This window comes from Paramisgurnus dabryanus, chromosome 1 (assembly GCF_030506205.2).
Source record: "Paramisgurnus dabryanus chromosome 1, PD_genome_1.1, whole genome shotgun sequence".
Lineage (NCBI taxonomy): Eukaryota > Metazoa > Chordata > Actinopteri > Cypriniformes > Cobitidae > Paramisgurnus > Paramisgurnus dabryanus.
In genome coordinates this window covers 8,593,870-8,617,960 of record NC_133337.1, presented here as the reverse complement: position 1 = coordinate 8,617,960, position 24,091 = coordinate 8,593,870, and the positions used below count along the sequence as shown (strand labels likewise).

At 38.5% G+C, this 24,091-nt stretch overlaps 1 protein-coding gene across 3 annotated transcripts in view; it reads left to right on the top strand.

Moving 5' to 3' along the window:
- The window catches only part of dock4b (dedicator of cytokinesis 4b), a 105,470-nt gene that overhangs the window by 67,530 nt on the left and 13,849 nt on the right, over positions 1-24,091 (top strand). For 2 of the 3 annotated variants that reach the window (XM_065265584.2, XM_065265582.2), the window contains exons 23-46: positions 1,947-2,139; positions 2,222-2,349; positions 4,144-4,278; positions 4,820-4,918; positions 6,750-6,844; positions 6,993-7,068; positions 7,159-7,259; positions 7,418-7,476; positions 8,175-8,323; positions 8,432-8,517; positions 9,568-9,594; positions 9,707-9,802; positions 9,896-9,956; positions 11,041-11,134; positions 11,927-12,075; positions 13,573-13,659; positions 13,988-14,092; positions 14,185-14,326; positions 16,823-16,989; positions 17,734-17,820; positions 17,938-18,114; positions 22,807-22,890; positions 23,687-23,806; positions 23,895-24,019. In XM_065265584.2, coding sequence (XP_065121656.1) covers positions 1,947-2,139; positions 2,222-2,349; positions 4,144-4,278; positions 4,820-4,918; positions 6,750-6,844; positions 6,993-7,068; positions 7,159-7,259; positions 7,418-7,476; positions 8,175-8,323; positions 8,432-8,517; positions 9,568-9,594; positions 9,707-9,802; positions 9,896-9,956; positions 11,041-11,134; positions 11,927-12,075; positions 13,573-13,659; positions 13,988-14,092; positions 14,185-14,326; positions 16,823-16,989; positions 17,734-17,820; positions 17,938-18,114; positions 22,807-22,890; positions 23,687-23,806; positions 23,895-24,019 — 2,642 coding nt within the window. The remainder of the gene's footprint in view (positions 1-1,946; positions 2,140-2,221; positions 2,350-4,143; positions 4,279-4,819; positions 4,919-6,749; positions 6,845-6,992; positions 7,069-7,158; positions 7,260-7,417; positions 7,477-8,174; positions 8,324-8,431; positions 8,518-9,567; positions 9,595-9,706; positions 9,803-9,895; positions 9,957-11,040; positions 11,135-11,926; positions 12,076-13,572; positions 13,660-13,987; positions 14,093-14,184; positions 14,327-16,822; positions 16,990-17,733; positions 17,821-17,937; positions 18,115-22,806; positions 22,891-23,686; positions 23,807-23,894; positions 24,020-24,091) is intronic. The other variant, XM_065265583.2, reaches the window with a different exon arrangement.

The following is a 24,091-nucleotide window of genomic DNA, read 5'->3' as shown; positions in this document are numbered from 1 at the left end:
TACTGGATGCGAGAGCTTCTTTGGTCCTCGATAGCTCATGCACCCGTCACACCGACTATTGTTCGAGTTTGTTTTGATGTTCTGCTTGTGTTCTACAAAGAGCTTCAGAGGGTCTGCGGCACCTCGAATGCCCACGCGACCCCTTTGAAGAGAAAAGACGAATGGGACTTTTTAAAAATTTTTAATGAGAGCGAGAACATTGTAAATGAACATGAATAAAATTATGAAGGAATATAAATGTGGTGAGACAAAAAATGGAGACAATAAATTACAATAAACTAAGACTAGTTATAAGTAAATTGTTATACAGTATTGGAGAAATACAGTCTCATTAGTATTCATACTTACACCCCAACATCATTTAGCTCTGTTTAATGCTGAAAATGAAACTAAGCTGGTTTAACAATGTGTCTTTGCTTTGTAATGTACTGTTTCACCTGCTGTATGGATAAACATCAAGCGACCTGCTTGCGCCGTTTTATCTTCCAATTCATTTCAGTGCTTGACGGCTTAGGTGTCGTTCCACATCGAGAAGTCCTTGGGGGTTCCTCCTGAGACCCGAGGTCTTATTTAAGTTAGAGTATTACACACATGTACAGATGTAAGACTACGTTGTCTCGCATAATTCACATTACCCCTGTGTCAGACTACATTGGTGATTTGTTTTAATCTTCATAGAGTGCAGAACAAAGGCGGACAGGCCAGAGCTTTACTAATCCCTCATAATCCTCTGCCATTCCTCTCACCCCTCTCAAAAACACTGCACACCCTTCACACAACTGGATAAAGTGTTGAATTCAGCTGTGTTACTGATTTACAGTCCAAATTAAATTGAAATGAAACACTGTCATTTGTTTGGGAATATTGTGGTATTTTTAACAAATGACTTATCTGTGTGCCTTCATAATCTTTAATCAAAATTGCAAATCTCTTCCCCTCCTCGAAACAATCTCCCTTAGCTCCCGGTCATATGGTATGGCAGGTGGGTGGGGTTCGGTAAAAGATTGCAGCGATTAGCAAATACTGTAGCAACATGACCCAACTTCAAGCCATCCAATAATTCTCGATGGATGAATTCAAGTCCCGCCCTACCTTTTTTCATTTCTGAAGCCGCTTCACTCGGATAAACGTCATCACGGGGAAAACAAGACGATTGCTACTTCTGTTTCATGACGACTTTAAGATTGTTTTTTGTTTGGTAGTTGAAACAATAGTTTGAAACCATCATTGGTTGTAGTTATGCATGGGTCGTTTCATAACCTGCGGATCGGGTTTAGATGGGTAAAGAAATTGTCACTATATTTGTGGGTCATTAACCCCCCCCCCCCCCAAAAAAAAAACATGTATGTTTCGAGCAATTTCCTATAGCCTATATAAAAAATTGGAAAATACATTTTCATTTTATTACAGTAGGCTCTGTGGTAAGTTTAAAATACATAGGCCTACGTAGCAATGTAACTTGCGTTATGTCCCCAAACCTTTGGCTACACATCACAAAAGTGCTAAGCAGCTTACAATGCCAGCCACAACAACGAAACAAACAGAGAAATTAAAGATGAAAGACGAAGTGCGGGAGAAATTAAGGTCGGGAATTTATGAATAGATAATACAAACGCTGCCTGTTTTCATTTACATTACAATGCCTAGTATGTCTATTTAATGGTCGCAGGGTGGGTTGTAAAAATGGATACAGTGATGCGGGGCTGGCTGGGGAGAAATAATTTCATAAAGCTGGACCCCACTTGGAAAAAATCCAGACCTGTGCATCTCTAACTGGTTGGGAAGATTGAAATGCCTGATTTTGCATTACATGTAAACACCTTAACTTGGTTTCTTGCAGTTTTCTTCATATGCCAAGACAAAGAGAAATCAATTATGAAAGATTTTTGTCTTCACAATGGGTTTTTTATATAGTGATTATCTGTATTTTATGTCCTATTTCACAGGCAGTATTCCTGCAGTCATTCCCGGCTGTGTACGGGGAGTTGCTCAAGCTCTTTACTGTAAGAGAAGTCGCCACGTTTATACGAGAGACGTTGGGCAGCCTCCCCACCACAACCCAGTCAGACTGCCCACTGGAGGCTGTCAAACTGCTCTGCATCGCCAAAACTGTGGAGAGCGAGCTCTATACCAACATTGGTACGCACAAATAAAAAGTTTTTACCAGTGCTGAAAAGAGTGATTGAGAAACTAAGACCTTTTGTTTGTGTGTCTCCATCAGAGTCTCGATGCATCCTGTTGCCGGTTGTCTTGCGTTTGTTGCATGCTTACATGCAAGAGAAGAAAGACCTCGTCATGTGTGCTCACATACTCACCTGCATGCTGTCTCTTCTTAAGAAAGATGATACGGTAAGACGACCCTTACCGAGACATCCTTCACACAGTCTGCTGTCAACTGTTCCTTAAGACATCAAGAAGTTTTTAGACAGTGATGAAAAGTGACGCAACCCTCAGACAAGAATGAGTCACATAGAGGAACATTGAACTGTTATGAAATTCAACCATGATCTAAAGTAAAGCTTTAGGCCTTCAGATTTTGTGACGTGACCAAAGCTTATATTACTATGCATGATAAGCTTGTATTTATTAATGCGTTAGCTAACATGAACTAACCATAAGCAAAAAGGGTTTTTAGCATTTATTTTGTTTATATTAGTTAATGCCAATACAGTTATTCATGTTAGGTCATTGTGCATCAACAAATGTTACAGCTTTTGATTTAAAAAATTTATTAGTAAATGATAACAATTAACATGAAGTAATATTAATTAATGCAATTTTGTTGATTGTTAGTTCATATAATCTAATGCATTAACTAATGTTAACAAATACAACCTTATTGTAAACTGTTATAAGCATAAATTATAATTAATTATGCATACTCCATACATTTTTTATTTATTTAGCCTATTTGCTGGCTTAAAGTCCCACTGTAGTTGATTATTTTATCACTTACAACTCATGTTTGAGCATCATATTAGCGTGTGTAGAAGTTTTTTCCTGTCACAATAATTATTTTATGCTTTAAAACAGCTTTAATGTAAGTCTACACCCTTGCCTCATTTAATATGTATATGCAAATTAGTCCCCTGATCAATCACACAGCTTGAACCATAGATATGAATATGCGAATTAATCAGCAGTGGTGTTGAATAATGAATTTGCACATGGTTTGTCTTGAAGCATATTATTACTCTGCATCCTAAAATGCTTCATTCTGATTGGCGACATTTCAAGGTATGTTATTCCGAGATAACAACCGCTGAAAACTAATAACACACAATGACCCAGAGGCTGCAAATCAATATAAATATGTCTTTTAGTAACATACATGACATAGTGTGTTTATGATATTTGAACAATTTCTTAAACCATTTAACCATTTAACCATTTCTTAAAAAGGAGCAATTAAAATATTTAATATTTAATGTTCCTTACCTTACTTGTGAGGTAAATAGCCGTGCAATAAGCAGGCTAATCTTTCTATTTAAGAAAGACTGTTACATAAGTAGTTACACGAGTAAGTATGGTGGCACAAAATTAAACTTTTGTTTGGAGCCATAGGAATGAATGGGGCTAGGCTAAATGCTAACACATTTAAGAAGAACTGTACAAAAAATAAAAGTGCTCGCATTGAAAAAAGATAGCTATGTATTAATTCATCTAAGTTGAGGTAAGAACATAGTAAAATATTAGAAAACGGGGGTGGTTCCTTTAAAACACCACAGATACAAACAACAATAAAAACTTGATTTTCACCATGGGGGACTTTAATAACTCTCAATGTTCAAAGTTGCTAACAAGTAAGAAACACATCTTGATTAGTCTAGTCAAGTGAACATAATCCTAAACCAGCATGATTATACAGTTTTCTTAAGATCGACAGGCCATTCAGCCAATCCAGTCAATAAAACGTCCATTTCTGATGTGTATAGACTTCTACTTTAATCAGGTCTTGTGAAAAATGCTGATAAGGCACTTGGTCTAAATGTAGACATCCTTTCTGACAGTAAGGACACAAAACGCTGTGTCTTACAAAGAAAGCCAGTCAAAGACAAAATCATCAGTTACGCTGATTTTTCAGTACAAACCAGGTTTGAGAAGATGCTTAAAATAAATGTAATCAATAAAATGTGTGTGCAGGAGACGGCTCCATCTGAAGAAGTTGATCTGATCGTGGAAAGTGTTTTAGGTGCACTACTGCAGACCATACTGGAAATCACTAACCGACCCCATTCAGCGGGACCCACGCTACGCCCTCAGGTTCAAGATGTTACGGTAAGAGAAACAGGCAGATGAAGTGAGAAAATAAGATCCAAAGAAAGATAAAACAGTGTAAGGAAGAAGAAAGGAGAAAGAGTGAATTAAAAAAAAAGTGAACAAAAAGAAAGAAAAAGACAATAGCGGTCCCTCAGGGAAGAGTAATTACAGCCCAGCAGTCAAAGCGTTTTACATTTCAAAGAGTTTCAATGCAAGCAGCAGGTGAATTCTGGCATCAATGCTCCTGGTAGATGTGAAAGATTCCCCAGCCCTCAAAGGGTTTTTGTGAACGCAAACCTCATTGGGATGCCCTTCAACATCAATTTACTCTTCCTTTTTCACACAGACTCTGTGATTTATCAAGGCTGTTATGGGGCAGTTTGTGTAAGGGTGACATTTTCTGTGATAAAAAATACATTTATACAATCAATACATATACTGTGCATATTTTTTTGTGGGGGTAGAGTTATTTTTAAAGTACTTTATAGAGATGCATTGATCTGCCTGCACATGTTCTGTGTGGACATGTCTGTTTGAAACTGAACAATGTCTTTTTTAGGGAGAGTTTGTGGCGTGTCTTCTGGCTCTGTTAAGGCAAATGAAGGATCGACATTACCAGCAACTCCTGCAGAGATTCACCACTAAAGATGACCTGAGGGTGAGGGAGTCATTTAATAGCACAGATCAGATCCAGCACCAGGCTTTGTTTACACGACAATGGATTTGAGTTTCTGAAAAATGCACATACACACAAAAAAGATCTGAAGGGATCTGTGAAGATGACTAAAAACACTGTATATTACATATGCCAAATTATTAAAATAAATATGGAGAAATAATTTTGTAATATAATCTGCCTGCGCACATGCACATACACTTTTACAGAACGATAAATACAAACAGTTAAGACGATTTTGCTTAGACGTAACATAAGGTAGATAAGTGATCCTAAACTATAAAGCGGCAACTTTTTGCAAACTTTGTTAAAGGGTTAATAAACTCAGTATATTGAGTCACACTACAGCCCTGTAAGCCACCATTGTTGTTTTGGTTATATTTGCTTAGCATATAGATTGAACGAAGTCATGCTCATGACATGACATCCCTGTGAGAGGTCCTGGGTTCAAATTCCGGACGAGCCCCCATTATGTCACAACCCAGGCTCTTGGTAAGCAACTCAAAGGACACAAAAACTAGAATTGCCAAATAAGTAATATTTATTTGGTTACAGAAAGGAAAAATGTCCTCTGCAGTTGATAGAGAGACTGAGAGGCCCTGTCCCAAATGGCTTTCGTTCTCGTGGTCTTAAATTGCGCATGCTCTTTTAGTCTACGAATCAGTAGGGTGTCCCATCTGTCCCCAATGGCGCTTTTCCATTGCATAGTACCCTATGGTTTGGTTTGGGTCAGGTCAGCTTACTTTTGGGAGCTTTTCCACTGGGTGCAGTACCCGATACTTTTTTTCATACCACCTCGGTTAGGGTCCCACTGGACACGAAAACACTGTAAATCACTGATTGGTCTGAGAGAATTCATCACTACCAGCGTCAATGTAAAAGATTAGCTTTACCTTAGTGCTAGCTTGTGCTGTCTCGAGCAAACATGTTGAGAATTAGGGACACCATTACAGTTTTTTTCCAAACTTGCAGTTTGTGGCGGAACATTCGCGACGAGCACGTCACCATTATATATGCTTAATGCAACTTTGACTGTTGCCACGGGTGTTTTAACAGAAACTGTCATGTGAGACAGAGGTAGTGATAAACGCGAATGTGGATGTGCAAATATCTATTTGTGGTGGCCAATTTTTATTTTGTGGTGGAGTGAGAAATAAATAAATGGGAATGTACAACGACGCTCTCACTTGTATGATTTCACAGCATTAGGCAGCGCAAATATAACGGCACGCCTATAATCCCTCCCACTGCGAAGTGACACTAAACTCGATGGAGAAGCTAACCAAGCCAAAGTGAGGTGAGCTGACTCGACATGACCCAAACCAAACCGTGGTTCTTTGCAATGGAAAAGCGCCACTAGTGTCCTCATCAGCGCCCCTTTTGCACCCTTTGGCGAAGCCCGCACTGTGGCAGGTTTTGCGCACTTTACCAACCCAGAAGTCCGTGCGAGAGAGCAATTAAACCAATCAGATGCAGGAATAGAGCAGTTCACACTAATGGGCAACTACTCTTCCTATTTCCGGTGTGACGCTCGAGTCTGTCCCAAAACACGACTCTGGTGCTCCCTCGTGGACTCGCGTCAATGGTCCCTAAGGTCTGCACTACATGATGTCATCAAAATGGGACAGGGTCAGAGAGGAAAGCTGACCAGGGTTTTAAAAAGGCTCCTCTCAGGTGACACCAATAAGCCAGTTGATTTGGAGTGAGCCACCGCTTGACTTCAACAAATCACAAATTAGAAGACATAACACCGTTGTCGTGTAAACTGCCCTCAGCCTACATATCTAATCCCTGAATCTGTAATCTCTTTTAGGATTTTCTCCTGCATATTTTCACTGTATTTCGGATTCTGATAAGGCCAGAGATGTTCCCCAAAGACTGGACAGTTATGCGGCTCGTCACTAACAAGTTAGATTCCTTATTTTGTTTGATGTTTACATTGAAAAGTTACTGTAAAATGCAATGTTATCTAGGTTAACTTTAACTTTACATTGTGATCTTCAGTAATTTTACACTGGGATCTATGTTAAGACATGTCTTCATGTTTGATTTACAGTATCATCATCACTACTGTGCTTTACCTGTCAGATGCTCTAAGGAAAAACTTCCTCAATGACAGTTTTGACTACAAGGTTAGTGCTCCGGTTGTGCTTGAATATTTTTTTTGCGTTGATCATAATTACAAAAGCAGAGTTTCTGCAGTGATGCGTGTTTTCGTCTAGGTTTGGGATTCGTATTTCTGCCTCTCTGTTATTTTCATAAACCAGCCTTGCCTGCAACTAGAGACTTTCTCAGCATCAAAGAAGAAGAAAATTCTGGAAAAGTGAGTCCTAGCACTTCATTATTTATGTGGGCGTTCATTTTTTTCTAGAAACACTGACGTTGTGTTTGCCAGGAAAAGTAAGGTGTTACACAAATTCTGCCTGTTTTCTGAAGTAATGTTCTCTCCAGAAGTGTACAGTGAAGTATTTTTTGTTGCAGGTATGGAGATATGAGAGTAATGATGGGCTGTGAAATCTTCAGCATGTGGCAGAATTTAGGTAAAATGTTCTTGACATCTCAAATCTTTACTGAGCCTTAAATGGATGATATTTCATGCATTGTGACTTAACACAGTTAAAGAGTTAGATTCCTCATGCTAAACATGGGCAAAGTTTAGCCAAATGGACGCCAAGGGAGTATTTCTATGCCAAATGCACTTCGTCTACAAGTTTCAGAAAGTTTTTTCTTCCACTACTGATTGTTGTGTAACGAGTGCAGGAAGTACAGTGGAAGTCCTTATATGGGCACTTCGGCACACTGTATGCACATACCAAACAAGAGCTGACACAAAATCAATTTCACAAAAGAAGGTTGTTGTTGTTTGTGAGGGAAACTTAAATGAATCCAGCATTAAGGAAACAATGGATGTAGTTTCTTAATCTGGGGTAGGAACGAAGTTGTGTGTGTGTTTGTTTAACGCTGGATTTTGTTGAAGTGGGGCGGTCACAACCTGGTCATGAGTTATCCAGAGATAGTGGGATCATATTTTGTTTTTGTTGCGTGCTCCTGACTCCACCCGTGGTACACCTCCAGGAGCGCTGCTTTTTTCGTAAAGTAGCGGTACAGCTTATCTGTCTTTTATAAATCTGATTTTTCTGAGATATAAAAGATGCAGTACTACTCTATAGGAACTCAAGATTAACATGAGATAAGCAGAAACACTGTGTGTTATATGATCTGGCTTTATCTCTTCCAGGCGAGCACAAGTTAAACTTCATCCCTGCCATGATTGGACCCTTCCTGGAGGTAACGCTGGTTCCTCAGCCGGACCTGAGGAATGTCATGATTCCCATTTTTCATGACATGATGGATTGGGAACAGCGCAGAAGTGGGAACTTCAAACAGGTCATACAGCGCCCTCTGCTGTCCTCCTGCGGGACATACAGTTATCTAACTGAGTGATGTAAATGTTATTTGAATGTCTGTGGTTATGTCTGTGATTATTTATATCAGGTGGAGGCAAAACTTATAGACAAACTTGACAGTCTGATGTCAGAGGGGAAGGGAGATGAAACATACAGGGAACTGTTTAACAGCATGTGAGTGAGACCAAACACCTGTACACCGTCTTTGTGTACCATACAATAAAAATGATCAGTCAGACGGCTGGATCAGACATTTTTGCTGGCGTTTGAGATTAAGATGGGCTAATAAAAGAAACCGTTTGGTTACCCATGTACTGTTTGTGTTGTTTATGGTCATCCTGTGTTTGTGTCCTGGGATGCTTTTGTGTCGGTGTGATTAAGTGTCTTTATCTGTGTGCGTGTGTATGTGTGTGTATGGCATTAACTGTGTGGTGATTGTCACATCTCAAGCATGGTGTAGTGCCGGTAAAGTGCAATCTAAATTAAAACTTTTATTACAAAAATAAAACACAAAGGGACAAAAAAATCCTGAGCAGCATCTGTTTGATAATGATGCATAACATCTTAAATGTTTCGGATTTGGACCACAAATCCAGTCAAAAGTAGCATGGGTATATTTGTACTGTAGCAATCGCCAAAAATACATTGTATGGCTCAAAATTATAAAAAAAATTTAATGCCAAAAATCGTAAGGATATCAAGTGCAGATCATGTTTCATGAAGATATTTTAACATTTCCTACCTTAAACATTTTTAAAAAATTATCCTCAGTAATATCTGTTGCTATAGACTTTATTTGAACTTTAAAGGCATTTTTCTCAATATTTATTTTTTCCCTGCAATCTCAGATTCCAGATTTTCAAATAGCTGTATCTCGGCCAAATATTGTTCTATCCTAACAAACCATACATCACTTTCAGATAATGTCTAAACCTCAGTTAAAAAAAAACTAATTTAATATTTATTAATTTATCTTTTATCCATGGTGACTTATAAATAAGAAATCATTTTTTGTTTTATTGCCTAATTTATTTGCCTGCGTGATTTATTGTATTCTGTTGATAGACTAAATGCTATTGATGTGACAACAGATTGAATTGAATTTCCCCACCTCTCTTTCTGTCTTTGCTTGATTTCTTCCTGGACTAACTCTACTAACTGGGTCTGAATGTTGACATTAATCTATTAATATTAATTTGTTTTGTCTATGCTGTCCTGGACTAGAATTCCTCTCTTTGGTCCATATCCTAGGTAAGCTTTAGTAAGCACTGTTCTGCTGGACAGGTGTGTGTGTATGCGTGCAAGGCATGATGGGTAATAAGGCGGGCGGGAGTTTGACTCTTGTGGTATTGTTTTCTGTCAGTCTGTTAAAGAAGATTGAGCGAGAGACATGGAGAGAGAGCGGGATATCCCTTATAGCCACGGTTACACGACTGATGGAGAGACTCCTGGACTACAGGTGATACAGAGATTTATTCATTTAGCAGATGCTTTCATCTAAAGCAATTTACAAATGAAAGAGTCTGTAAAATGAGAAGTATTTGTTTTTTAGGGACTGTATGAAACTTGGGGAAGTAGATGGGAAGAAGATTGGCTGTACTGTCAGTCTGTTGGTAAGTTACATTTGGTAATAATGAGGTATGTTTATGTCATGCATTGATTTTCAGCAATGCATTATTAGTGTGTGAAACTTAAATGAGCTGTATGCAATATTGTACTTGATAACGCAGTCTAAATTCAAAATATTGGAGATGTTTTGTCCCTGTCCCCCTCTCGGGTTGCCAGACACACACAGGGGCGCAACTGACTATGGAAAGCATAAGTTTATCTGCTCATTTTAGGGTTTGCAATGCTTTTTGTTATCTGCACTGTTGTCAAATCAACATATATTTTTAATGTAACTTTAACTTAAGAAATTAAGTAAAAAAAAATATGTAACTTGATTTTTGAAGTTTTGTCAAATCATAACTTAATGTCAATCACAAGGCAAAATTTAAAATAGTATGTTGAATTGACTTGCAAAACCAAGTTGTTTTTGTGGGGAATTTCATAACTTAATTTTATAACTTAATCTAATGTCAGCAGTTGCGTCCGCCTGAGGTTGCATTTATGGGACATTGTGGTCTCATTTAAGCAACTGTGTTACTGGCAACCAAGCTTTTGTAATACACTATTGAGTAAATTGGCCAATCCCACAGACCAAAACAAAAACAGACATTACGACCTGGAAGGCGCATTTCAAAAAGAGAATAACTGGCTACAGCAGTTTTTTTTCAGAGAAACAAATAAGTGAGCATGTTTTCTTAAATATCTACTAATATATTATAGTATTGTTTTTTATTTAGTACAAATTCGAAATTTTATGTCTCTCTGTGAGTTTCTCGCTTTAGTTTTGATGTCATTTGCATAGCACCAGCTATACAAGACCTGCTTTTTAATAAGGGAAGTGATGCAGCGCTTTCATTCCCTGAGGATAAAAGAGGCACTAAACACTTTTCACTCCACTTTTCACTTTATCCTTTGAATCGAACGATTTCCGGCATTCTGAATTTTTTTTCAAACTGTCCTCCATGTATCCGAGTGCATGTATATAGCAACCAGCCCACAAGCACCTGTGTGTGTGTGTGTGCATGTAGAAATGATCAAGCCTCATTCAGGATTGAATAACCCTCCATAACTTTCTCTCTCTCTCTACAGAACTTCTACAAAACAGAACTGAATAAAGAAGAAATGTACATCCGCTACATTCACAAGCTGTATGAACTGCACTTGAAAGCCCAGAACTACACAGGTACTCAAGCGCAGTGTGAACAGATGCTTACCCAAGCCCATTTACAACTGCTATTAACTACATGCAGGTGTTAATGGGGTCCAAAACATTTACCTATCAAATAAATAAAAGTCAATCAGATGATGCACGTCGTATAGACGTGTACAATCAAAGACACAAGAACCCACTTGACAAAATCTAAGGGGCTGTTTATACCTGCTATTAAGATGCGTTTTGGTTGATTGTAACACAAGTGGACGAGAGAGACACATTCACGTTTACACCTGGTATATGAAAGAGGCAGACAGCAGCCACTTTAGTTTTACCAATGAAAGCCTAAGGAAAGCCAAAAGAACACCGTGGGTTCGCACTTGACGTCATGTCCAATGTAAAAACATTGTGCTTGGTGCATCACATTAAATTAACAGGCGTAGAGTAGACAGTGTTTTGTGGCTGCTCGGTCACATTCGACCACATGAGCGTCTACACCACAAAAGCAATCCTGTCGAATGCATTTTGGAATACTTCTGAATGTGGTCGAAAGTGGACGAGCCCAGAATGTTTCACACCCATTTACACCTGTATTTAGCTTTGTGAACTTGCAATCTGACTTAACAAAATGCATATTTAAATATTTTAATTTAAGTGTCCTAAATGGACATGTTTAATATCGTACTGTATAAAATATAATTTGTCATCGGGGGTTAATATCAGTTTAAAACATTATTTTTGATAGAGAACAGGCGAGAGTTGTCGGTGTGCTCTTGAGCTATGAATTGTGGGTAACATTTCATTTTGTGTGTGTTTGATCAGAGGCCTCATACACACTTTTGCTTTACGACGAGCTGCTGGAATGGTCCGAGAGACCTTTGCGAGAGTTTCTCAGCTATCCAATGCAGACTGAATGGCAGAGGAAGGAACATCTACATCTCACCATCATCCAGAACTTCGACCGGGGAAAGGTACAAACTCTTTCTTTCCTCTTTCTCTCTCTTTCTTTGTCTTGGGTTACTTTGACACTGTCTGTGAAATCCAGGCTTAAGACATAATCTTATTATGAGATTTGGAGCATCAAAGTTTGATTTCACATTGATTTCAATCTTTGACATGATCTTACTTAGTCAATGTTAAATATATCAAGGTTATATTTTCACAGAATGTTCTTTACATTATGTAGGATGAGTTTATGTACAAAACAATAAATCACAAAAACCTGACTTTAGCTGGGATTTTACAGACAGGGTCATATATGCATAAGCCCTTTTCAGACAGAGATTACGGAAAAAGCATCCCGGATTTGTCCAGGATCGTTTGATTTTTGGTTCATTCACACAGGCAATGATTTTGTGCATTCACACACATACCACAAAGACCCCATAAAGATACAGGACATACTCAAAGTCTTGGTAGTTTTTTGTCACAGTGTATGAAGTTTTCTAAGTATCCGTGATATCTCTCTTGAGAAACCACGCGTGTGAATTTTTGTTTATGTTAAGATCATAATGAGCTGAGATTTCTCATCGTGAATGTTGATCTATGTTTAAATCCCTGTGTCAAAGAGCTGAACCATAACTTCTGGTAGCGGTGAGACTCATGTCCTCACTACAGCACGCCCCTTACAGCATTGTTTCAGGGTTTTGTTTACACACAATGCTTTCAGTGTATTTTACGGCAATGTTACTAGGTCCTCTTTACAGGAGCGATCCCAGAATATTTACGGGAACGCATTTGTGTTCATACAGAAGCCTCACTGCCAATTTTACAGATTTTTTTTTGGGACCAAAGTACTTACTCTTTCCCCGCCAGCATAGTTTTTTTTAAGTTACCTGCCAGCGCAACAAGGCACAAAAGCCGGAAATACTCATCAATGGTGGGGAAAGAGTTAAAACTATGTAGGTACTGTGCAGTTGACCACCAACTCATGCCCATTAGCTTTCCTTAAAATTTTTTATATTGTACACAACTTATACATCTGATTTTCAGCTATGAGACACTTTTTACTGAAAATATTAAATGTTATTGCCTGTAAAATCTTGTGATCCATGACAATGAGTACCAAATTAATAAAATAATAAAATATAAAACAAGCTGCAAAAAATATTAACCCATAATATAATCACCAATATGTTTAAAGTGTATATTGTTTTTAGATGCTGTAACTAGTAGGTTTTCACTATTTTGAAGCATCATGAAACACCAATCACTTTCTTATTTGCTACAAAACACATAGACTTTTGGTGAGATGTTATAACTACATGCGTAATTATACAGGAATTACAAAATAATGTATAAATTAATTTAATTCAATAATATTTGCATAAAGTATTTCACACTGCAGGTGTTTTCTTATTATCACCAACAACAATGGTGATGTTAATGGTCCTCTAGTGACTCCAGCTGGTGATTCATAATACTGTCCGTGAATTAAACTAATATTAAACCTCTTTCTACCCTTGCAGTGTTGGGAGAATGGCATCATTCTATGCAGAGAGCTGGCAGACCAGTATGAATCCTACTATGATTACAGAAACCTCAGCAAAATGAGGGTGAGTTTTCATTTCTGGCTCCATTGCAATACAAGTTTATATACTGTATACACATTCGGCTCAAACTTTGCTTATTCGGCATTTTGGAAACATTGTTGGAAAATTTTTGCTCATTTTACAGACCACAAGGTTAGCCAATCCGAGCATAGGTTATCCACATAGAGTAGTCATGAAGGTGGAAATGCTCATTAAAAAAGTACATGAGGCATTATAAATGGACTTAATGAATTTCTGTACATTTGTGTATAATGCAATATCTCTTTAACTAAAACACAGATGTTTATTAAAGCTGTAAAATATCTACTAACTGTATGACTGCTATTAACAGATGAATGAAGCATCGTTCTATGATAAAATAATGGACCAGCAAAGACTGGAGCCCGAATTCTTCAGGGTCGGCTTCTACGGGAAAAAGTTCCCATTTTTTCTCAGGGTAAGTGAAGAGAAATGCACTGGTCAGTAACATCACTGTCAGTAATCCTGAAGTCCACTTGGTGTCAGTGTTAACCAGAAGATGTCCTGCAGAATAAAGAGTTTGTGTGTCGTGGTCATGACTACGAACGTCTGGAGGCGTTTCAGCAGCGCATGCTTAATGAGTTCCCACATGCCATCGCCATGCAGCATGCCAACCAGCCCGACCAGACCATCTACCAGGCCGATGCCCAGTGTATCCTCTACCCCCCCTCTTTGACTGTTATATATGCCATGGATGTTTAGATGCTGTTAAACAAACTGTTTTGCTAAAGTATTATCTAAGACGGGGTTTCCCAAACTAGGGTGGGATTGCAGGGGGTTAATGAAAAAAAATCAATTATAATTAAATAATAAAATGTAAATAAATAAATTTAAAATAAAAAATCTCAATAAAATACTTATACATTTTAATCTGCATGTGACCATTAAACACTTAGAAAACTGAGAACTTAAGCAAAATGGACATTTGTACGTTTTATGTACCAATAAAAGAAAATTAACAGATGATAACAGGTAATAACAAGGACTATTTAAAACAGTGGTTTTTAACGTTATTCCTGGAGGCCCACTGCCCTGCACATTTTGTATGTCTCTTTTATCAGACAGACTCAGTTCAGTTCATGGAGATCCCTTCTAATGAGCTGATGATTTGAATCAGGTGTGTTAAATAAGGGAGACATACAAAATGTGCAGGGCAGTGGGCCTCCAGGAATAACGTTAAGCACCACTGATTTAAAATATCACTGATAAAAACTCTTTTTGAAGTAAAACATGCAAATGTGTAATATTTGTTTAAAATCTCAGGGGTACTTTAGGTAAACAGTTTAGGTCATTGGGTTTTCATCTGACAAAAAAGTTTGAAAACCCTTGTTCTAAAAGTTACGGTGTATCAATGCATCATAACTTTCCTTCAAACTGTTCAAAAGTTTAGTGTCACTTGAGTGAAATGTTTCTCTTGACCTTAACCTAAAACATACATTTAATTTAAAACCATATGCTTAAATGTCTGAAATTAGTTTTGTTGACAAAATATAGTTTCTTTCTTTAAAAAACTGAAACTTCATTTAATTAAAATGTTTTTAAAATGGATGACTTGGACTGAAAAATGAAAAGCAGCAGCCAATAAGAACCCAGAATAGATGTGAACTCCTACAGTAAGGTTTAAAAATCACCTCAACGTGAAACCACAAGAAGCTGCTTGATACAATGCCAAAAGTACATTTTGGAAAATTTAAACAAAGGCTGAATTTACTGAAGGTAATAAAATTTAAAAACATAGTTTTTATTTCTTTTGTTTTTTTCAGTCACAATATAATTTCTATAATTCACATTTGTCTTATTACATAGTTTTAATGAGCGCACTTTTATTATATGTGGAAAAAAGTATGAAGTTGGTAAGTGATCCTTAACTTTCATACAGTAGTGTATTTTAAGCAGAATTTCAACTAATTGGTGGTGTTACAGACAAACACACGCAGATTTATGCATAATCTAAAAAAAGATTATTTTTTGTTCTTCAATAAAACTATTTGTGTACATGTACATTGTGCTTGCATCAAAAATATCTGCATTTAATCAAACCCTTAACCCTGCGCTCTCCCCGAACAACACATACAGTATGTACAAAATAAGTACAATGTATTCAAGTATTTTTTCTTATGTAAGTTCACAGTAGTTAAAGACACTTATTACAGGGTTTGTTGGAATGCTTAATTCTGATTGGCCAGTTGTGACATTTGCTGTTTTGTTATTCCGAGATAACACCTGCTTTAAACTAATAACACACGGTAACCCGAATACTGCAAATCATTTTGACAGCTACAGATTAATATTACACAAAATGTATATCTTTTATATGATTATACCAAATAGTGTGTTCGTGACATTTAAACGCCTTGTTGTTAGCGCAGAAATAAGCCCCGACAGTGTGATCAGGACCCGACGCAAGGCACTTTATATTACCTAAAATAAAGTGGGCCTGCAAAACATTTTACAGTATCATCTTGTGAAACTTCGCTATGGATTTATGACTTGACACTTTTGTACCGAAAGCCGAGATCGTGGTCAAAAATCATAACGTGCAAATGTTTAAATATCCAGTATCTTGTTCCCTACAAAGGCAAGGTCTCATCAGCACATAAATATGAATGGAGCAGGGCATGGGTCCAGGAAGAGCAGCGATTAATCTCTGGCTCGGATAACAAAATGCTGCGCTCATACGGTTTGACCGCCTCTGTCTGCTTTAATTGCGCTGAAGGGAACGTCACATACTCGCTGAGCGTCTGGCCTCCGGGCACATGTCTCATCAATTGAACAAACGCTCTCTTGCGACCCGTCGTCTCTCAGCCCGGGATGCGCTTTGAGAGGAAGGGCATCGATTTTCAGCCATCGCGCAGACGTGCATTTGCAGCGTCTCAAAAAGCCTTATCTTAACCTCGGTTGTGTTGAAGCTGAGTGTTACCAAGCGCAAAGCAAATAGATTTTTACATGCAGTAAGGTTTGGAGACGAGTGGTGTATTTCAAATCATGCACCAAGTAATGGGACTGACAATTTTTGCTTACCGAGCGACATTTACAGTGCAGATCATAGTCCCAGAAAATATTACAAACTAGCTTTTTTATAAAGAAGTTGAATTTTACTTGTAAGTGTTTTTGGTTGAAGTACACTCCTTGACAGCCCTTCATCCAGACCTTCAGATCTACGCTGTCACACCGATCCCAGACAGCCAGGATGTCCTGCAGCGTGACGGTGTACCTGACAACATCAAGAGCTTCTATAAGGTCAACCACATCTGGAGGTTTCGCTACGATCGCCCGTTTCACAAAGGCACCAAGGACAAAGAGAACGAGTTTAAGGTGAGCTGATGGCCACAGGACTTATATTAGGGCTCTTCTTCGTAAGTTTTTCTTCTTGTGTATTCGTTCCTTCACTCTCGTATGTGAGGAGCTCAGGTGTACTCTCATATGCTGCATTATTCACATCTTCAGCCCAAAGAGGCTAATTAAAATTTTAGGGACTGAGAGACCGGCTCATTCCAAATATCATTTCACTTCCCCTCTCACTCAATATTTCCAGCTCAGACAATCATAGCCCGGGCGCGGATCCGATCCACCGCTGGGGTTAGATTTTCTTCGGCCTGTGTTTGAAATAAACTGTTTAGCCTTCCAGATATTACATTTCGAGAGACACTGGGGGTCCTCACCACCCCTGTCCACTTACCGCCCAGTAATAATGTCTGAAAATCTCATTTGGAGGTAAACTTCAGCTGAGGCCGTATCCAGATGATACGATTATATTGGACCGAGCCGGTTTTGAATATCATAAGAAGTTTTTCTCCCCCCTCTGTGCATTATACATGCGCAGGTGATTCAAGGAAAGGAAATGAATTTATGAATGTTAAATTTAATATGTGGAGCACTATGAGTTTGTTTCAAAGCATGAGATGTTTAACCGTAGATGAAATGGTTTATGATATGTTTTATGCATACCGGAGGAGGAAAAGGCACTCGTTTATTGGGATATGTTGTAATTGCTTTGCGACTTTCTCGGTTAATTTGAACAGTGATGGGTGTAAATGAGAGTTTACTGTTGAATTTCAGAGCCTGTGGGTGGAGAGGACGACGCTCACGCTTGTTCAGAGTCTTCCCGGCATCTCACGCTGGTTTGAAGTGGAGAGGAAAGAATTGGTGAGATTGCTTGAGACCGTAAAAAAATCCAAAAACAGAAACAAACATAGACTATGTTTTAGGCTTAACCTCCCATTTATGCATATAATTCAACCATTGCTTTGTTTTTGGCTGTAGGTGGAGGTGAGTCCGCTGGAAAATGCCATTGAGGTGATCGAAAACAAGAACCTTCAGCTGCGGACGTTGATCACGCAGTGTCATACGCGTCAGATGCAGAACATCAATCCTCTCACCATGTGTCTGAACGGAGTCATCGACGCTGCCGTCAACGGAGGTCTCGCACGCTATCAAGAGGTTAATGTCCTTAAGCATGATGCTATTTCACATCTTCCAGGTCCTCATATTTCATAAATGGTGTTTTGATATGTACACGCTTTCAAAGTCAAGGTTTCCCGTCCCGTTAGCGACTCAATTGCCTGTCAAAGAACACAAAGCCTTCACATGTATGAAATGGATTGTGGGATAGCCTCAAAGTTCAAGCACACATAGGTACCGTACACGCTGCGGGTAAATTCGGTTGTCCCTTTTGGTGCTTCTGTACACTCACAGGAGTGACAAATGCATTTTACTCGAGCCCTACCGATATGAATTTTTAACAAGTTAACAATAAACTTTATTATCCAAAATGATTCTGATACAAGTGCACAAAATTATAAATAATTTCAAAACACAAACAGAACAAAATACATATTATTTAATTGGCAGTTTAGACGAGAATAACGTTATGGAAACTCATGAAGTCATTGTTTATTAGTTTTACAGTGATTTATGTACTTCACAAATTAATTGGCAACGTACCGTTAAAATGACAATGCTTGACTGACAACATATTGATGTAGGCTAATGTTACTTTAATGTAGTGCACAACGTTTTTATGATACAAACCCACAGTGTTCGCAGACTTTTATAAAACGAAAGTGTCTGCCCTCCACCTTTTATTTGGGAAGGGTGTAAAGTTGCGTGAGGTTACTTAACCAAATGTTCTGAAATGAGCATGTTCACTAACAAAACAAGCAGTTGTAATCTCACATACTGTAATATGTGCACGACTGCACGTCAGTTTAAACATGTCAGTTCTCCGCCTGGCGTCATTTCTCCTGCTTGCGTTTTTGGACAAAAGAGACGGATTAAAAACACCAAGTGTAAACGGGAATGTGTCTCTCTGGTCCATTTATAATCCAAATGACCAAAGTGCGTCTTAATATCAGGTTGTGAAGACACCGCGTGACTGCCGCCACATGAACTAAGAGGCCACTGATTGAAGTGAAGGGTGGTTGGCTGGCTGGTGTCACTACTCAGTGACCTGGGTCACCAATGTATATATCTATGGGTCACCAGTACCACAGCAGTAGAGCACGCTCTGCTGGACAAACAAGTACTTACATCATTCTAAAGCATTTCTTTGTTCTGTGAAAAACATTCATATCGGCTGCATATCTGCGTCTTATACGGCGATACAGATATATCTGCGACATTACTTGCTCGTGTTGCCAGATTTTGCATGAAATAAGCCCATAATATGTCGAAATAAATCTAAATGCCTAAAAACAAAAACATTCCCAATTTAAAAACTCAAGAAATTTGATCGATTCACGAACCAAGCTCAAAAATCGGTTAATCTACAAAACGGTACAACACTTTTACAACCACAAAATACAACACAACACTGTAGACAGTGCTTTATAAACATTTTTGAATGCAACACAGTGTATTTTGGTCAAAACAGCGAATGCTAAACATGCTAGACTAGGGGTTTTCATGATGCCAAGGATCCCTAAATATTATGAACCTTTTGTAAGGGACCCCCTACCTAAAATGTAAATAGCAATTTATATATTTTTATGTATTGTTAATATATAATTGGTAGGGCTGCCCCCTAATAGTTGACTAATCATTAGAGGCATGTTCAAAATACATTTATTAGTTACTCAGTTATAGATAAAACTTGACAGAGATGTGAGGTGATGAGGATAATTTTGGTGCATACTCTGCAGGCTGATGTTCATGTATTATTCTTTCAACCTCAAAAATATAGCTTATTATTTTTGAAATATAAGCAGTATGATACAACATTACCCATTTCCACTAGCGCTAACATTAACTTACCCACGCCCTTAACAATGGACGACCTTTATGGTACATTCACGCGGGGCGAAAGCGTTAACGCTTGACGGAAGGCTTGTCCGTAGTGTGGCCAATAGCCAATCACAGTGGCCGCAACACATGCTCCGGTTTTGGATAAACGTAATTGGCTGGCTCTGCCTAGGTTATTTGCAAAAGGCGATCTGATTGGCTGACACGATGTTGACGGATCCACAATTTAGTTTGGCAATGCATGACGTCACCTATTAAAGTAAAGAGAAATGTTAACGCTTACCCCCTGTGTGAATGTACTGTAAAACCTCTTGAAGGCCCCTGGGGGTCTCCGGACTCCAGTTTGAAAACCCCTGCACTAGAAGACAGAACGTTGCTATGGATACCGCTGTGTCAATCATCGCAGTTTCAGGAGTGAGTGTTGTTCCATACACACATAGAAGGATAATCGTTCACTTCCATATTTTAATGCAATAGTCACTCTAGAAACTTTGCAGTGTGTGTACGGGGCCATTTATCTTCTCTGTAGAGAAATAGTTTGACCTTGCCTGGCAGATAAACTGAAGAAACGTTAACATTTCTTTATACCTCCTGTAAAAACCTGTTCACTGTCAAAGAAGTCAGATTCTCCTTGTGTTAAAACAACAGTATTTTTTCCACAGCATATAAAAGCTTGTTGCATTGCAACCTTGCTTCAGTTTGACTTGTTTGACTCACTGCACTATTTACCTTTATAGTCTTAAAACAAAGGTATTGACTGGAGACTTGATGCACTGCCTATCTGAGCTTCTGTGCGCTCCTAAATGCTTGTGGAAATGCTCGATTGATCTTCCTGAAGTAAAGAGTCTGGGGTGTACAGCAGTGGATGTGAACATGACAGTATTGCCAATTAGTTTATTGAAAGTTCCAGCTGTTAGCAAGAGCGACTCAAGATTACTTTTGGATCACTCTCGCGATACTATGATCAATCTGCACAACGTTGAAACAAGTCAAACACCTCTATGGTTTCTACCGCAGTAAAAGCAGAAACTGAGGATAAAGTGGACATGACTCTGCTAGTAGTTTTTAGATATTTAAATGCAAAAATGTTAAATATTGTGCCTTTACTTCCTTATAAACATTTCTTGAAAAGAGTCAGAGGAGCACACTTGCTTTGGATCTGACCGAAGCCGCAGGTGCAGTTTTATTTATTCACAAGTATATTGCATTCAAACCTCATTTTCTAAAGTGATCTGCAGACTTTAAACGTGGCTACGATTAAATCATGCATCTACCGGGAGTGTTCGGCCGGTGTTAAGCTCCGACAGTAATTGGCGTTCTTAAGGCAGAGGTATAATTTAATTCCCTTTCTTTAGCACTCAAAACAATTCATCAGTTCATTGCATTCGAACGCCGTTGGTCTATAAATTGTCGCTCAGACTGACAGCAAGGGTCAGCGAGTTTCTTCACTTTGGATGGCAGTTGCATATTGCGACTCTACTGCAGTTTCCAATCTTATCAGGCGGTGGGCAGCGTGAACTTCACTGTCCGACTAATTGCTCTGATACACGTTTACATAACATTCAACTCTGCTCAACTTTATTAGGATCAAATTAGGGTCGGTATGTGAATCGAGGAAACCTTAAAGCATCAGCTGTCTCTTTGGGGATATCAGCCTATTGTCCTTGAATGAGATGAGCGACATAAACAGCATCTTTTCTATAAAAGATGATAAAGGATGCTTTTAAAATATGCACCTTATTCATACTGTACACATAAAAAATGAACACAGGTTGATTTGTGTTTTGAGAAAATTTTGACTTGTATGTGAAGCTCTGAATGGTGATGTCTGCTAATAACATGCCTTGAAATACATGAGACCTGATGCTAGGGCTGGACAATAGTTCAATATCAGTATATTTTGCGCTATTTATTTTATGTCTTCCAAAGCGCGCTCCTGTGGCATCTTTCGTAGCTAAGCAACCATGAGCCGTGCTCTCCGACGGTGAGGAAAACGGAAAGTCTGATTCAGGGTTCCCACGGGTCCTTGAAATCCTTGAAAGTTTGTGAATCTGGGGAAAAAATTCAAGGCCCAGTGAAGTTTTTGAAAATATACATAAGCACATGTGCTACACTGTTCGCTTTAAATGCTTATATCTTATGTATGCGAATGTTGATTCATACCAAAATGCTTTTTTGCATAGTTGTGTTTGACACATGAAACGTCTTGGGTTACGTATGTAACTGTTGTTCCCTGAGAAGAGAACGAGACGCTGCGTCTCCCTTGCCATACTTCATCCGTCCCTATAACGCAGTCTTTGGCAATATTTCAGAGAGCGGTATACTTCCTGGCTCCTGCATCACCCTGTCTTTGTCGTTAAGCCTTACCATTGGTTGAATTTGATATACACATTCAGACGCACTTACCTTACGGCATCCCCAAAGTGTCACCGCTGTGACGCAGCATGAGTTCCCTCAAAAGGGAACTGTTACAATATATCTTAAAAGGTAACACGATGTAACCTTGCTCTCACTTGAAGTGTGTCCCCACATTTAGTCCTTGAATTTGAGGGTATTGAACCTGGAAAGTAATTGAAAGGTCCTTGAATTTGAAGTTAACTTAGTTGTGGGAACCCTGCTGATTGGATCGTTCATTTGTTCCATGTGTCAAATCATCATCGTCAAGATGAACATCAGTTTATTTATAAAATTTTAATTTTTTATATTATATTATAGTTTTATAGTAGAAGGCTTTACACACATTCATTGTAGACATTCTTTGCAGTTTATCCCAAAGCTTTTTTTAAACATTTTTACAGCATCAACCAAAAGTATATTAGAGAATTTTGTCCATATCATCCAGCCCTACCCAATGCGCTGGAGGAAAGAAGTTAACTCTTGTGTTTTCCGCAGGCATTTTTCGCAAAGGACTACATTACGAATCACCCAGAGGATGGAGATAAGATCAGCCGTCTCCGAGATCTCATGTTCGAGCAGGTCTGTATTATCATATTGTCAAAATTACATTTCATGTTCCTACATCATTGATGTCTAGCGTTTGAGCTTCAGTTGTTACTATTTCAAGAAGCCGGGCTTCTGTAGCTCTCACTTCTTCTCTGCACGTCCGTGCTGCTTAGTAACCAGAAACTCTCCAGAGCCGGACATCTAAAGCTGCGGTCTGAACCGTAACCATGGATATAAGCCAGTTACAGGCATGAAAGAGATCTCGTAAAGACTGCTGGGAAAACATCTATTTTGCTGACCATTAAATTATAAAGCAAGCTGTTTTAAAACCAACATGACTCTATTTGTATACTTTCTTAATAGATGAATTTGTTGTCGTGTGTGGGACACAGTCTGTGAAAGTCTCTTAATCATATTTTGAGATTTGATTTCAATCATTGATTTTAATCTTTGATATGACCTTACGCAGTCAATATTAAATATATCAAGGTTATATTTTCACAGAATCTACTTTACCTTATGTAGGATGTTTTTTGAGGGTTTTTTTACAGTCCCTCAAGTTTCGCGTTTGCGGACACAGCGCAAAATCAACAAAATGTCACATTTTTGCGATCCTGCATAATTAAATAATCGCAAAAATGTAAAATATAAAAAATAAATCAAATAATCTAATATTTTGTCAGGGTAGACAACTTTGTGAACATGTTTGGCTTTATTTTACTTACCCATGTACAATGCATGTCATACTGTGTTATGTACATCACATTATAGAAGTTAAATACATTTTGAAGTCGCCTGTAAATCACGCTGTTTAACGCTGCTCTTCTAGGCTCATATACTTGAATGTGGTTTGGCTGTACATGAGAAATTCGTACCTCAGGACATGAAACCCCTGCACAAGAAACTAGTGGATCAGTTTCATCTCATGAAGTCCAGCCTTGGCATACAGGTAAGCAATCCAGACCACTGTGGTTGGTCAGAAGCGTTCATAGTTTTTGTGTTTTGGGTAACATTTTTTTATTTTCTCCCTCCTAAAGGAGTTTCCAGCTTACATGCAGGCCAGCACGATTCACTTTACAAATGGAAGCCCTCGTGGCGGGAGACATTCTGCACCTAACATCATGATTTCAGATGGAGGGGCTCGCGTGGTGGCACGACGCAGGTGATAACCTAGTCTAGGCTTCTGATTGGCTTAACTATCACTCTGAATGACATACTGCACAAATGCTGATAA